This window comes from Rutilus rutilus (genome assembly GCF_951802725.1).
Source record: "Rutilus rutilus genome assembly, chromosome: 2".
Classification (NCBI taxonomy): Eukaryota; Metazoa; Chordata; class Actinopteri; order Cypriniformes; family Leuciscidae; genus Rutilus; species Rutilus rutilus.
This window is the reverse complement of record NC_140210.1, coordinates 55,439,939-55,455,281: the sequence shown is the minus strand read 5'-3', so window position 1 is coordinate 55,455,281 and position 15,343 is coordinate 55,439,939. Positions and strand designations below refer to the sequence as shown.

Sequence of the window (15,343 nt, the reverse complement as noted above, 5' to 3'; positions counted from 1 at the left end):
GTTTTGCTATTTTATTAAAAAGGTTACAATTACAACAATAATTACAATTTCAGCAATATTTCTGCAAAAAAGTACTCTTTCTTTGTAAAAAAAAAAAAAAAGATTATAGGCCTACATTTTATCATATGTAGGCCTATTCATTTGTTTGAATATAGCCAACATTGGAACATCTTAGTCTATGACTTTATTTTTGACAAAATAGTATTTTATATATATGAGCAGAAAAGCTTATTTGATGTGACAGTATATTCTACAGTAAAAACTGTACCCAAATCTAGTCAACAAAATATTGTCTTTCATACTTCGCCTGACTGTAACGTTGTTTTTATGAAATATTAGGGCATAGCCTATAAATGTTAATTTGCAGTTTAATACGTTGCTTATACAAATACATTTTATTTCAACATATTTCAGTCGATTTTTACTCATCTCAGTAGGCTATAGCAAAGCAGTTTATTCTTTCACACACAGACGCGCGATTCATATTTAGGCTAAACAGTCTTTACAAATATGTACCCTTCATTCATCTCACAGAAACGCGATTCATATTTAGGCTAAACAGTCTTTACAAATATGTACCCTTCATTCATCTCACAGAAACGCGATTCATCTTTTTGTTTACATAAGCCTACAACGTTATTCCATAACGTTATTCCACATTAACACTTGAGAAAGGATAACTTAGCCTACCTCACTCCTCAGCGGGATCTGCTCCTCATATTGCTCCTCATATCAGCACGGAAAATTTTCTCCATAAGGTAGGCTATATTATGCCTCTTTGTTTACAGCTGATGTGGGGGCGTTTCACAGACTGAAATGGTTCTCAGAATTTGCGTTTGAATAGCACGCGCTCTCCGGGGCGTGGTCGAATTACTTTTGAATGGCTCGTAATGAGCTCGACTGGAGTCGCTCTCTTTTTATACAGATTACAGAAGCTGATAATATTTGTTTTTTATATAAATTACTTCATTTAAAAGCTGCGATCTCAAGCTTTATGCCCGTGGGTCTGTTTGCCTGTTTGACTGAATTTTCGCGGAGTTATAGATCATTTTCGAACGCGTTTCAAATGGGAGTTTACTGACAGAGAGAAGGCAGAAATAGCATCATGTTAGTTTTTCTTTATTTGTCAAAAAGCAAAACACTTTATTTTTATTGCGAGTATACAGAAAAAAAAATAGAAACTGAACAGGATCGATTGATGTATTACACGAAAATGAAAGATCAAAATTAACAGAGCATTTTGTGTTTATTTTTCATTGCTAAAAAAAAAAACGAGCAAAACGCGCGGGCGCGTTTTTGGTCCCCAGAGGGTTAACTAATTTTTTTTGAAAAATGATGATAGTTAACTACAATTCTGAGCAATTCATATTTTTGGTTTTGAGTTGTTGCTACCTTGACATGTTACATTTTATATCTATTGGTTTATATTTAGTTTTCCCTGTGCTGTGTATTTTGTGGTTGCAAAGACACACTCTGACTTCACAAAATACATTATACAAATAGTAATGGGATGAGCTAAATTTGGTGTGTGTGTGTGTGTGTGTTTAATGTTTTCCACTGGTACATATGTAACCAGGATGTATACACTAAAGCACAGGTTTCCAAGACTTAAAAAATGTGTTGCCAGAATAATTTAAGATAAATAGTTACGTAAAAAAAAAAAAAAATTGTTTTCATAAAATCATTGTCTGTCACATTTCAGTTTGTTTGGACTTTCTGTTTCTATTTGATCAGTACCTGTGTTCACTATATAAAATAAATACAAATATGCAAAATATATTTGTTATGATTCCAGTCTGTGTTCCCCTGTCTTGTCCCTTGCCATGTTTAGCAGTTCCCCGGTATGATTGTCTATTAGGCTGCATTTTCACTGCAGGTCTTGATGCCCAAATCCGATTTGCTGACTATATCCGATTTTTTTGACGACCCGCTTACATCATCTTTTAAAAGTGACTCGTATCCGATTTTTGCATTTACATTATATACTGCCGAAACTACCAAATGTAGAAGTTCTGACCCGGAAAAGGAAGTAAAACAGCATGAAATGCAATGGATGAAGATGCAAATACAATTATCCATTGTTTTGCTTTCCATAATATTTTGAAAAGTCAGCAAAAAAGTCAGCAAAACATTGGTCTCGTACGGTGGAGAAAAAAGAGGAGAGCCCTTGTTGAACCTCCATCGCGCCTATAATAAGTCATGTGATCTCAGTTGGTGGTGTCCACCTGAGTTGACGTCACTTTTTTTAATGACGTATGACTCGCATTTACTGGGGAATATCCGATTTGTCTGCTTACATGGCACACGCAAATGCATGTATCCGATTCATATCCGATTTATTACCACATATGAGTGAGGCCTGAATCCGATCTGAGAAAATCGGAATCCATGCGTTTTTTTCCTGCTTACACGTTCACCGTTCATATCCGATCTGTGCCACATGAGAGGAAAAAAATCAGAATTGGGTCACTTGAACCATGCAGTGTAAATGGGGCCTTAGTCTCCCCAGGTGTCTCTGATCCCCCTTGTTATCTTGTTCAGCTTGTTTGCCTGTGTAAGTCCTGTGTCTAGTTCAGTCTTTGTTGAGTTCTTGATGTTGTATGTTGGTTGGTCTGTTCCTGAGTCCTGTTCCCTACTCTGAGTCTGATTTTGTCAAGTTTTGAGTTTATTTAATAAAGTGTGCTGCATGTGGATCCTGCTTCCTCCTATGCTTCTATTTGACTTAAATTATGCATTTAAAAAAAAAAAAGTAACCTATTAACAAAACGAAAGAAAAAACTGTGACAGTGTGCTGTTGAGTTTGGTTCATTTGTGTGAGGCGCGGAGCTCCACAAACAAGTTGATGGAAAGGAAACCGAGACAACAGAAATCACATCCTGTTTGTTTTCTGTATTTTTTTAAAAGCACTATGATCTATTTTATTGTGAGTGTACACAAATAAAAGTAAACACAGTTTACAGTTTGTAGTTTCAAATGCTGTCCTACTCTTTTCTTTGACTAAAATTACATTTTGAGCATGTTTTTGTATTCTCTGTTCGATTGCGCCAGCGCCTCATGCACACACAATATATTACAGCGTTGCAAACTTGACATCGCAGCCTGTTCATTATCAAAATAAAATAGTCAACCTAATATATAAAAATTACACTGCTCAGTTTAAATAGTCAGTAGTACAATTTGTGCAATTCAGTGTAAGCACAAGCGTAATGCACAATTGAATTGAATGCACAATTCAAGCGTAATGCACTTTGAGGTGTTAAAAAATATGATTTGTTCCATTGATATTGGAATGCAAGTGATGCAAGCCTATAATAAATAGTAGTTAAGCATCCAAATACACAGAGAATTTGGAAACATTTGAATTCGAATGAGAGAGTAATGCTATGTGAGCCCAACGTCAGTTTCAGTTTCGCTTTACATGATTTCGTTTTTGGCTTGTTTATAGTTACTAATATTTTTTTCATTCTTGTTCTATTCTGAATACAATTTCATTAAATTTAAAGATTTTATTGTGGAGTGAATTGAACTAAATTAGCCTTTAGCTATGTTTGTAGTGTTTATAACGTTTGTAGTAGGCCAACAATATAAAATTTTGCTTTATTTTCCGGTATTATGCAATAAATATCTAATGCAATAAAATGCCACTTCTACGTGACTTACCTCTCTCAAAAAAATTCAATAATATTTGTAGTGTATTTTTTAAGCAGCAAATTAACGGTTAACTGTTAAATTAGCATCCCTGTATATATAGCTAGATCAAATTATTGCAGAATCAACTTTGCGTTGCTATTCAGGGTTCAGCTACGTGCACTTGCATCATCCAGAAATTATGAATTAAGAAAAAAAATATATATTAAGAAAAGTGCTGAGCTGGATTGTTTGCCATCTAGTGATTTAAAAGGAGAATAAAGTCAAATGCGTCTTTCAGTCAGAACACTTTAGCGACTTCCTAGTAACAGCCAAAACAACCACTCAGAATGCCTTAGTAATGACAAAGCAGCCACCTAGGCATTTCATAGCAACCACCCCTTTCCCTAACAACCACTTAGCAACCACATAGCAAGAAAAACATAACCTTTTAATGACACCCTGATTTTGTGGTTGTGAATTTTGAACATGCAAGAACCTAGTTCATAATGTTATATTCATTTAACTTAAAAGTTTGTATCTTGTATTATTTCAGTTCTGAATGGAATGTTGTAGAATGTGACAGTGTAAACAGAAGCCAGAGAAGCTGTTTGGGTCTCTAATTAATTTTCCTGATCATGTGACCAATAAGAAATTCACAGTTTGGAAGAGGATTTTGATGGTCGTCACCTACAGTGAGTCACATTTTTGTGTCTAAGAATAAAATGTAAGTTTTTATTAACATGGATTAATATCTGTCTTGCTTTCTAGTGTCGATCACTTTGGATCTCAGCACTGCATCATCTTCCCTGTGGATTTCTCATGGTTTCATTCAGGTCCTGTATCTAGAGTATTTTCTACCCGCCATACCAGAATGCATTGACATTTACACATTATCTCTAGGCTCAGAGCAATTGTGCCTTATAATTTAGCTGTTTCATCTTTTTATCTCTTTATCTCTTTATCTGGAACAACCATTAATGTTATGAAAGAGTCACTGGAGGCAAGCTGGTTGAGGACCCAAACACAACTTAAATAACAAAACAATTCAAAAACAAGATCAAACATAAAACAAAAGCATGGCATGGCATAACAGGAAACAGGACATAGAACAAACAATACTCGACAAGGACACAGGGCAAACATGAGGGCTTAAATACATAGACTAATTACAAGACAAGGAACACCTGTGAACAATAATCAGACGATTAACCAATGACAACACACATGGCAGGATCACATGACAAACAGGGAATCACATGACAAGACACAGAAACATGACAATGACAAGAAAACCCAACCCTTGACATAGCCAGGTAACCATTTAGGCTCGGCTTCCATGGCCCTATCAAGGGACCCACTGCCCCACCCCCAAATTTTCTTCTGGGCAGCTATGGGGTTCGGCTCAGGAACAGACATGGCGGCGACCATTTCTGGTGAGGGCTCAGGTTCAGGCTTGGCGGCGACAATCTTGTCCGGAGACACTGGCTCGGCGGCAGCCATCTTGTCCGGAGACACTGGCTTGGCGGTGGCCATCTTGTCCGGAGACACTAGCTTGGCAGACGTGACGTGAACAGTCTCTGGCTCGGCAGACGTGACGTGAAAAAACTCAGGCTCAGCAGGGCTGGCGTGAAGAAGCTCAGGCTGAGGGGATGCTGTGAGCTTGTGGGACCCCTCATCCACAAAGCCTACAGTAAAGGATGAGCCGCAGGGTTGCCAACTCTCACGCATCTGGTGTGACACTCACGCTTTCAGCATCAATCTCAGGCTCTCACGCACACGCAAGAAATGTCACGCCAAAATCCATTTTTCTCCCCTCTCAATCCATTAATTTTCTGTTGATGACTAGACCACAGCGTATTAATGACAGGAGAGGAGTTTAAGGCCCACAGCTGTAATATCTTAGCCTGACGTTGTCATACTCAGATTCTAGTCAGAATGTGAGTCTGATACTGCTCCATTGAGCTTTGATTATGGGGCGTGTTTCAACCGAACCAGGAAGGAAAATGCCTCTGCACTCAATTGGATAGACCTACAACCAATCAGAGCAACGGAGTAAGTGACGTATGTTTTTCATTCATGTTTCCGATCGACAAATGCCTTGATCGCTGTTCTCTGTTCCTCTTTTAAAATGAATGCGCTGTCGATATCTTCTATAACAGACGCGATGGCGGAATCTACACATGATGTTTCATAAACAAAGTTCGGGAGAAGCACGTTCAAATAATCAATCCAATCAACTTGTCATCAAACAATTACCGTCTACAGTCTACACTATATCAGCATGAGAGGAAGCATATATTCACTATGTCAACTCAACTCACCTAACATTCCTTGACAGTTTTCAGCATCCCTTCACTCACTCTCTGCTTGTTCTTCCACAGCCTGGAATACGGGGGGAGTACTTTGGGTTCGGGCCGAATACCGAGCCCAACAACACGCCAAATATGCATTTATTCTATCTGGCTTATTTGTAAGTGTGAACTCGTGAAATAACAATTCTCCAGCGGCAGTCATCTTTGTTGTAAACGAATTCAACCCAAGCGCTCGTTGGTGACGTGGATGATTACGTTACGTTGCTCATCTGTCCATCATCGTATAAAGCCCGCCCTGACAATTTGATTGGTCCGAACAATTTTTGTTCGGGCATAATAGCTCCTCAACAGATCGAGTCCAGACCGAACTTCTCGACCTAAAAATGTTGTGGGCGGGGCTAAGTTCGGCTGGCATCCAGGCTAGTAATAGCTGCCTTAAACGTTCTCACTGCAGTATATTCTGATCGTTGATTCGCTGAAAACCTTGCACCTGATACATCAGTTGCGTGTGAGAAGTTCAGAGAGAGTTCAGAGCATAGGTTCGGAGTCGGAGCCACTGATGCACGTTTGAAAGTTTGGATGACAATCAAGGTAAGCAGATAACAAAATGTGTGCCTTTCACTCACGGGTGCTTTTTTAAATCTCGTTCTTCTCCCCACACTTTCAAATTAGTTTGTTAAGATTTTTTTAACACGCCGTCATCGCCAAAGAGGAGCAGGACCGAGAAGGACACGGAGCGCCTGCCTGCATCAATGCGCGCAGCCGCGTCCAGGAACGTCGCTTGCACACACTAAAAATACCTTACTGAAAGTTATAATGAGCAGGTATCGCGCTGTCTGTGAATGTCCTGATGCACACACAACGCACAGAAAGACTCGCGCCAGTATCGAGCGCACAGACAGCGGCCCAGTTTTGCTGGGCAGTTCTCCTTCGAACTAACAATTACACGCCAAAATGTCAGTTTTGTCGAGTATCCTCATAACAATAAGCAGTCTTAAATTAGTTACATAAAGTCTTAAATGAACAAGAGTAAATGAGAAAATGAGATGCATAAGATTCTGTCAGCAGCGGCAGATTTTAAAGTGACAGCAGCCACTAATTCTGTAGTCAGTAAAGTTAACCAAAGAACAAAGGGAACAGAGAAAATCACTAACTGCTCTTGACTAAAGAACGCTTGCAGCTTTAATAAGGATTAATCTAATTGAATTCATAATTTATGCAGTGCGGACTGTTTGATAACCTAATTCAATTTCTGTATATTTCATACCTGTTAGACAGGAAGGACACAGGAAGGGCACATGTAAATATTACATTTATTTTTGGGTTTATGTGAGGAAAGCTCACTTATATTAAAAGTTGTTATAATTTTCAAAAGTAAAAAAATCATTTTCATGGAGACATCAGTAGCTACAGTGATACTGGCCTTCATTCATAAAAAAAATGGCATTAAACAATTGTTTAAAATATACTGTCTTTATGTTGTTTCTATATTACAGTGGAAATTGAGTCTCACATTATTTAAATTTTATTTGCACACAAAACATTAACGGTGAACATTTTTGACTTTATAAAATGATTCTCTCAAGTCTTGGCAATTGGCCCCTATTAAACAATAAAGAAAGTAAGACATATTTTTCTTATACATAGTTTAGTAGCCTACTATATTCATTTATCATTATAATCAACTTAATTATTTCCTGGATTTTGTATCACCATAGTCCCTAAAGGTCAGGAAATGTGATTAAAATTGTGAAAAACATTTTTGCTTTTTTTAAAGTGCAAAAACTTTTTCCCCCATTTTGTGTGATGATCAAAAAAATGATCAAAGGTTGCCCAGATTGTGTTGAGCCTGCCACAATGCGGATGCCGAGCGAACCTTTTCAGTTATTGGCCTAAACAAGACTGACATCAGGAACAGACTGTCACTTGATGGCACCCTGTGAGTGATGGGAAGTTCGGATCATTTTACTCAATCGTTTGTTCGATCTCGTTCATTAAAATGAACAAATCTTTTTTCGAGTCATTTCGTTCATTTAACCCTCTGGGGTCTGAGGTGTTTTTGGGGTCCTTGAGATGTTCTGACATGCCCTGACATTTGTGCTTTTTTCAGTTGCTTATAAACATATTAATGGCAAAAAAAAAATTACACACTATTTAGCACAAACAGGGCTACCATAATATGTGAGCAACAATAATGTACATGTTTGCATTTTTGAGAGAATAATGTTTATGCGTGGTTATTGAAAAAACTAAAAACTAAAGTTTCTGAAATAAGGCCATAAAACACATACTAAATATGTGCCAATAAGACTTTTGTCTAATAGATGTCATTGCCTAGTGTTTTTTCTTCAAAATGATGTGAAAATCACCCTGCCTAATCATTCACATAACACAATACATTGATTTGAATTTTGCAAAGCACTTTCTGTTTGGAAAGGCCATATGCGGAGTGGGCGTCACAGATCATGCATATGTAGTGGTTCACACCTTAGGAGACAATGGGGCCTGCATACTTAATTAGCCATTCATTCAGGTGAGTCACTGAGCCACAAGAATGCAAGAGCAACAGTTGGAAGCATCTCAATTCTTTTTTTATTTTTCCACATATTGTGCTTGCAATTTGGCCTATAATATCCAAGGAAAACATGTCTAGTAATTGTGCAGTTAATTCTCATACTGTATTTTCAGTTTTGGAATATTTATCCTCTCCCCAAATTTGTCACTAATAAAACACAATAAAAATTATTTAAAGAAAAGGCTTATATTTAACTTTTAAAAGTTTGTTTACATCTACCTTGTAAATATATATTTTTATTAAAAAGGTTACAATTACAACAACAATTCAAGTGTAATCTTTCTTTGTAAAAACTAAAGTATACATTTTATCATACATATTTCAAAGTTAAAAAGGTTACAACAACAATAATTACAATTTCAACAATATTTCAAGTGTACTCTTTTTTTGTAAAAAAAAAAAGATTATAGGCCTACATTTTATCTATGTATTCATTACTTTGAATATAGCCAACATTGGAACAGCTAACATCTTAGTTGATGACTTTATTTTTGACAAAAATAGTAGGCTATTTTATATATAGAAATTGCTAAACAAAAGCTTATTTGATGTGGCAGTATATTCTACAGTAAAAACTGTACCCAAATCTAACCCAAATCTACCCAACAAAATGTTGTCTTTCATATTTCGCCTGACTGTAACGTTGTTTTCATGAAATATTAGTGCATAATTGTTAATTTGCCGTTTAATACGTTGCTTATACAAATAGCCTACATTTTATTTAAACATATTTCAGTCGATTTTTACTCATCTCAGTATAGCAATACAGTTTGCTAAAACAACATCATTCATTCACACACGCGATTTAAATTTAACTTCTGGCAAAGATGAAGTTGATGATAGGCTGACTCGCGATCTTCGCAGTAGGCTAGTGAACGCACCGGAGAAATGCACATTTATTAGGCTACATAGTTTTTTTTGTTTTGGATGGTTTTGTTTAGAACCAGCTTTCTGTAAATATATCAAAACATTTTTTAGACATGTGAGGCGAGTAGGCTACGGGTTCATGATGATCTCCAGTTCAGACCTTATGTTGTGATTGCTAGCCTATATTTACTTTAAATCCAGGAAATTTGTTAATGAAAAAATTATTAAAATTAAGATACAATTGATACAAAACGAAATTCGTTTTAAAGAAAGGATTTGTACTTTCTGTTTTGAGGTCTCTGTGAATGTTTGAAAGTATTTTAGTGCTTAGAGCGCTCGCGTCCATAATGGAGAACTGTCAGGTAATATTGTTTTTTTCCTCATAAATGCGAACACGAAAAATAAAAGACAAAAGACTTTTAAGTAAAACTTACTCCGAAATTGTGTCCTCGGCGGAATTCGCTCTTCAATATGCTGCCGTTCGTCGTCTGTTACAATCTTCCTCTGAGGAAACAACCCGGCGCTGTCCAGAATCATCTGAAGGGCGTCTTTATTACCGGAGAAGCGTGCCATACTCAAAACGCGATGAACTATCAGTAAGTCTGATAGAAACTGTGTTTTTATGGCATTGATCGGGGGGCGTATGCGATGCATACTAGATCACCTAAACTATTTACATGTGAATCGCGCCGGGGGCGGGGCGCCCGCAGCTCATTTAGAGATAATGAAGGGAGAAGGAAAAACGGTACCTCTCCTTGCTTTCAAGCGGATTACATGAGTTGAAACCATTTGTGTTTTATATAAATTACTTCATTTAAAAGAAGAGATTTCAAGCTTCATAAAGACATAACTCACATGCCTGTGTGAGAAGTATTCGCTGAGTTATGATTCATTTTCGGACGCGTTTCAGAATGGACTACACGGACAGAGAGAAGGCAGAACCTAGCTTCGTGTTTATTTTTCTTTATTTGGCAAAAAGCACCACACTTTGTTTTTATTGTGAGTATACACAAAAATAATACACATTTAACAGAATCGATTGATGTATGAAACTCCTATGGAAAATCAAAGTCAACAGAGTATTTCTGAGTTTCTTTTACACTGATTAAAAAAAAGCGAGCTGGTATCGCCGGCGATACCGCCGACCTCAGGGGGTTAAGGGGCTTTAAATGTTATACTTTTAACAGCCAAATTCCCCGGACACATCCAACTACGCAGTCTTTATCATATTCTGAATTAAGAAATCATTATAATGCCGTCAAAAATAATTTACAGGGAACATAAATAATTACTTTCCGAGTCTTTCGTTCATCTGTCATGTGACAGACGCAATGAACGTTCATGAAGGGATTGAACCCTGCTTCAGACACGAGCCTCCTGCAGAGGTAGTGAAGCAGGCCAACACTGCCACTGTGGCACAGGCTACAACAGGCCTAATGAGTGAAACTTGTGTTGTGGTTTACTGGGGAGGTGGAGTAACTATTATGTGTTACTATTATATTTGTAACTATTATTGTTTTGATGTTGTTGTTTTACATGTTTGTTATTTAATCACCTCTATCTTTATTTTTTTTATAGTGCAATCAATAAATTAATTGTACATTTTGAAAAAACTTTTTTTCCCATAAATCAGGGTTTAGGCTATATAAGTAAACAAGGACGGATGTTTTTAAAATTAGGGTTAGGGTTACGCGCACGCACTGATGTTTTACAGAATCTCACTCCAGCCAAAGTCCCAAAGTTGGCAACCCTGGAGCCGCTTATCTGATGGGCGAGGTCAATATATTGGATTAAAGTCCATTGAGGGGTGTTATCAGGCATGAGGTAATCAAGAATGATGTCCGTAAGCCCATAGCGAAACATGTCCTTTAAAATGGATTTCATAAAATTGGTATAGAAAAAAGTATCGTTCAGGAACTGGCATCGAAATCAAGGTATCGGTATCGAAATTCTTTGAATGATACCCAGCCCTAGAGATTAGACATGGAAACATATTACTACAACAAACCTTAATATCTCCAGCTGACAGTTTGGGCTCTTCAGTCCATCAGAGAGCAGCTTCAATCCCGAATCCTGCAGGTCATTGTTGCTCAGATCCAACTCTCTCAAGACACAGTTTGAAGATTGCAGAGCTGATGCCAGACTCTCACAGCACTGCTCCAAGAGATTACAGCCAGCAAGACTATGGGACAAAATATGTAATAAAAGAAGATAACTTCACTTCAGAAAAATGTGTTAATTGTAAATGTACAGAAATTAAACACTCACAAAGCTTTTCTGCAGTTGATCACAGCTGGTATCAGTCTTCTTCTACCCTCATCTGATGTGTTGTATTTCTTGAGGTCCAGCTCATCCAGCACCTCCTCTGACATCTGAAGCATGTAGGCGATTGTTGAGCAGTGAGCACGAGAGAGTTTCTTCTCTGAGTGTTTGTCTGATTTCACAAACTCCTGAATCTCTTTGGATAGAGTCTGATCTTTGACTTCCAGCAGACAGAGGAACAGATTGATGGATCTTTCAGCGGAGAGTCCATGTCCATCTTTGATCTTCTTTTTAATTAGGGTGACCATACGTCCTGTTTTACCCGGACATATCTGGCCAGGATTTCGAGATCGCCCAAAATGCTCGGGATTCGTCTTTTGCTTTCTACAGTCACCATTCATTATGTTTACATTATTACGTTATTTGACACTGACACGTACGTGCCAGCTTTGCAGGTCATGCATTCCGATTCACACGGATCCCGATCGAGACGAAAACACAGGAATTTTCTTAGCAATGCTTACACGCACATCAACCGATCACTTGTTTAGCGTTCATGTAAACACTACATTCAGATTAACCAATCGGAATTAATTCAGTACTACTGAATCAAAAGGTGTACATGTAAACAAAATGAATGGCGACGAGAAAGCAAAAGCCGAATCGCGGATATTTTGGGCGATCTCGAAATCCCGGCCGGACATGACCTGGAATATGGTCACCCTACTTTAATGTACTGTGTGGTTCTCCTGATGCTCTCTGAGCTGTTCTCTGTGTGGGTCAGTAGATCCTGTAAGAGTCTCTGATTGGACTCCAGTGAGACGCCAAGCAGGAACCGCAGACACAGATCCAGGTGTCCATTCTTACTCTTAAGAGCTTTATCTACTGCTTCCCTTTGCAGACAATGAACTACATCCAAAAACTTAGATGGGTCGACATTTTTCACTACATAAAGGTAAAACAAATAGAAAGCAGCGAGAAACTCCTGGACGCTCAGATGAATGAAACTGTAGACTTTCCTCTGGTGAATCACAGATTCCTCCTTAAAGATATCAGTGCAAATCCCAGAATACACTGAGGCGTCAGTGACGTCTATGCCGCTCTCTCTCAGGTCCTCCTCATAGAACATCACATGGCCCTTCATCAGCTGTTTAAAAGCCACTTCAGCAAGTTTCACAATCACTTCTCTGCTGGACTGCAGGAGTTTCTCTGGATCTCTCTCTTCATACTTCTGATTCCTCATGTTTATCTGAATCAGCAGGAAGTGGATGTACATTTCAGTCAGAGTTTGAGGGATTTCTGCACTCAGATCTTCTTCCAGGAGCTTCTGAAGCACAGTGGATGAGATCCAGCAGAAGACGGGTATGTGGCACATGATTTTGAGGCTTCTTGCTCTTCTGATGTGTGAGATGATTCTGCTGGCTTGATGCTCGTCACTGATTATCTTCCTGAAATATTCCTCCTTCTGAGACTCATTGAATCCCTGAATCTCTGTCAGACGGTTTATGTATTTGGAGGGGATCTGATTGGCTGCTGCTGGTCTGGAGGTGATCCAGATGAGAGCAGAGGGAAGCAACTCTCCTTTCATGAGGTTTGACATCAACAGCCCCACTGATGAAGTCTCAGTCACATCAGAAACTTTCTGAGTGTCTGAAAACATCAGTGTGATTCTGCTTTCATCCAGACCATCAAAGATGAACACAACTTTACACTCTTCATAAATCTTTGAGTCCAGATCTTGAAGTTCAGGATGAAAGTCCAGCAGAAGTCTGTGAAGACTGTACTGATGATTTTGGATCAAGTTCAGCTCTCGAAATGGAAGCACAAACATGAAATCTACATCCTGATTGGCTTTTCCCTCGGCCCAGTCCAGAATGAACTTCTGCACAGAGACGGTTTTCCCGATTCCAGCGATGCCTTTAGTAAGAACAGTCTTGATTTGGTCTTTCTCCTCACATCCTAGTACAGGTGAGGCTTTAAAGATGTCATTACAATCGATTGCAGTGTCTTGTGAGTGAAGTGTTCTGGCTGTTTTCTCCATCTGTAAAACCTCATGCTCTTCATTCACTCCTTCTCTCTCTCCCTCTATGATGTAGAGCTGTGTGTAGATCCTGTTCAGGAGCGTGTCGTTCTCTTGGAGTTTGATTCCCTCAAATAATCTCTCATACTTGTTCTTCATGCTGGTTTTGTGTTGGTCTTTGACTCTCTGCAGCTCTCCAGTCTCCAGAGTGTGTCTCTGCTGGACTGCTTCAGTTTTGTCCTGCCTGATGTGGGTGTCATAGTGGGATGTAGATGACGGTACAGATCTGATCAGCTCCTTTCCCTTGCTGAAAAAGAAAATAACATAACAGCAAAAAGGAATATAGCAGTGACACAAGGACAGCTGACGACATCAGAAATATATTGGTTATTAGAAATAAGTTTTACACCCTTCATCAAGTTGCTCCCCTGTACAGTGTATATGTTACATATTTTGGAGTGCATTTAGTGCTCTTTCATTTAGTTTATTAAATCATTATAAATCTGATATGCAGTACAGTAAATTAGCGAGTAAATGTTTATACTAACAGAGGATCAGAAGACACTGGTTCATCACTTAATCTAGGGGGTTGCTCCATGGATCTGCTACTCTTCACAGACACACCACTGGGTTCTGGAGACTCAAAACTCTGACTCTTATTCCTGCTGATTCTTACAAAAGACAAACAAAACAGCATTTTAGACAATTTTTAAATGGGTTAGTTCAAAAATAAATATTCTGTCATTCAAAAAATGAATTACTTTCATTAATCTTTAAAACACAAATCAAGATATTTTAATAAAACTGAGAAATTCCATTCAAAGTCCATTACCACCATTTTTTTTTAAAGATCCAAGAGGGTCTCACTAAAGGCTAAATTAAATTTGTTCATCATATAAAGTGATTGTATCTCTTCACAAAACTTGGATTAAATCACTCGATTCATATGGATTTGTTTTATGATGCCATTATGACCATTTTGGATCTTCAATATTTTGTTGGCATGAACTTTCAGCAGAAGGGACAGAAATCTCCCAGGTTTCATTAAAAGTAGGCTGGGTGACAAAATAATAACAAAATTACTGCAATATAATTTCCTTGATAAAAAGATATCAAGAGTTTGATAAATGTTCGATAATGTTTATGTGCTAAAAGCGGAACGAAACTCATTTGATCAACGCACCACACAGACCATTTATCCACTCAGCTCAAAGTCCAAACAGCAGCGCAGCGTTTACTAGATCAGATGTGTTTACTTGCTGAATGGTCTCGGTCACACAACCACTAAACAGCGCTGTGAGATCCAGTGAGAAGGGCTTGAATTCAGTGAAGAACACAACCGTGCTGACAAGCAGGAAACACTGTGCACAACGATGCAGTCAAAAAAGCTTTTCAATCTACAAATCACATCATTTATCATGAATTTACTGTAGTAACACTAACTGCACCATGGAATTGTGGCAGAAATGTGGGATATTCAGATAGAATTTGATCATATTATTATGTAGACATGTATTACATATAATTACAGTATTTTTTTGTGATAAAGCTATAGTGTTTGTGAATTTATACTAAATGTATTTAGGCTACTATTTTTCATATAAAGTACCATAGAAACCATATAGTTACATTCTACCATGGTATTGAGGTGCTGTACCCGTGGTTTTAACTGTGTTA

General features: G+C 38.0%; 1 protein-coding gene across 1 annotated transcript in view; it reads right to left on the bottom strand.

The window, feature by feature from the left end:
• LOC311279807 (uncharacterized protein) overlaps nucleotides 1-15,343 on the bottom strand; it is a 40,561-nt gene that overhangs the window by 17,385 nt on the left and 7,833 nt on the right. The window contains exons 5-8 of the mRNA XM_084391545.1: nucleotides 14,215-14,337; nucleotides 12,374-13,973; nucleotides 11,653-12,047; nucleotides 11,393-11,566 (exon numbers count right to left, since the gene is read on the bottom strand). Coding sequence (XP_084247671.1) covers nucleotides 11,393-11,566; nucleotides 11,653-12,047; nucleotides 12,374-13,973; nucleotides 14,215-14,337 — 2,292 coding nt within the window. The remainder of the gene's footprint in view (nucleotides 1-11,392; nucleotides 11,567-11,652; nucleotides 12,048-12,373; nucleotides 13,974-14,214; nucleotides 14,338-15,343) is intronic.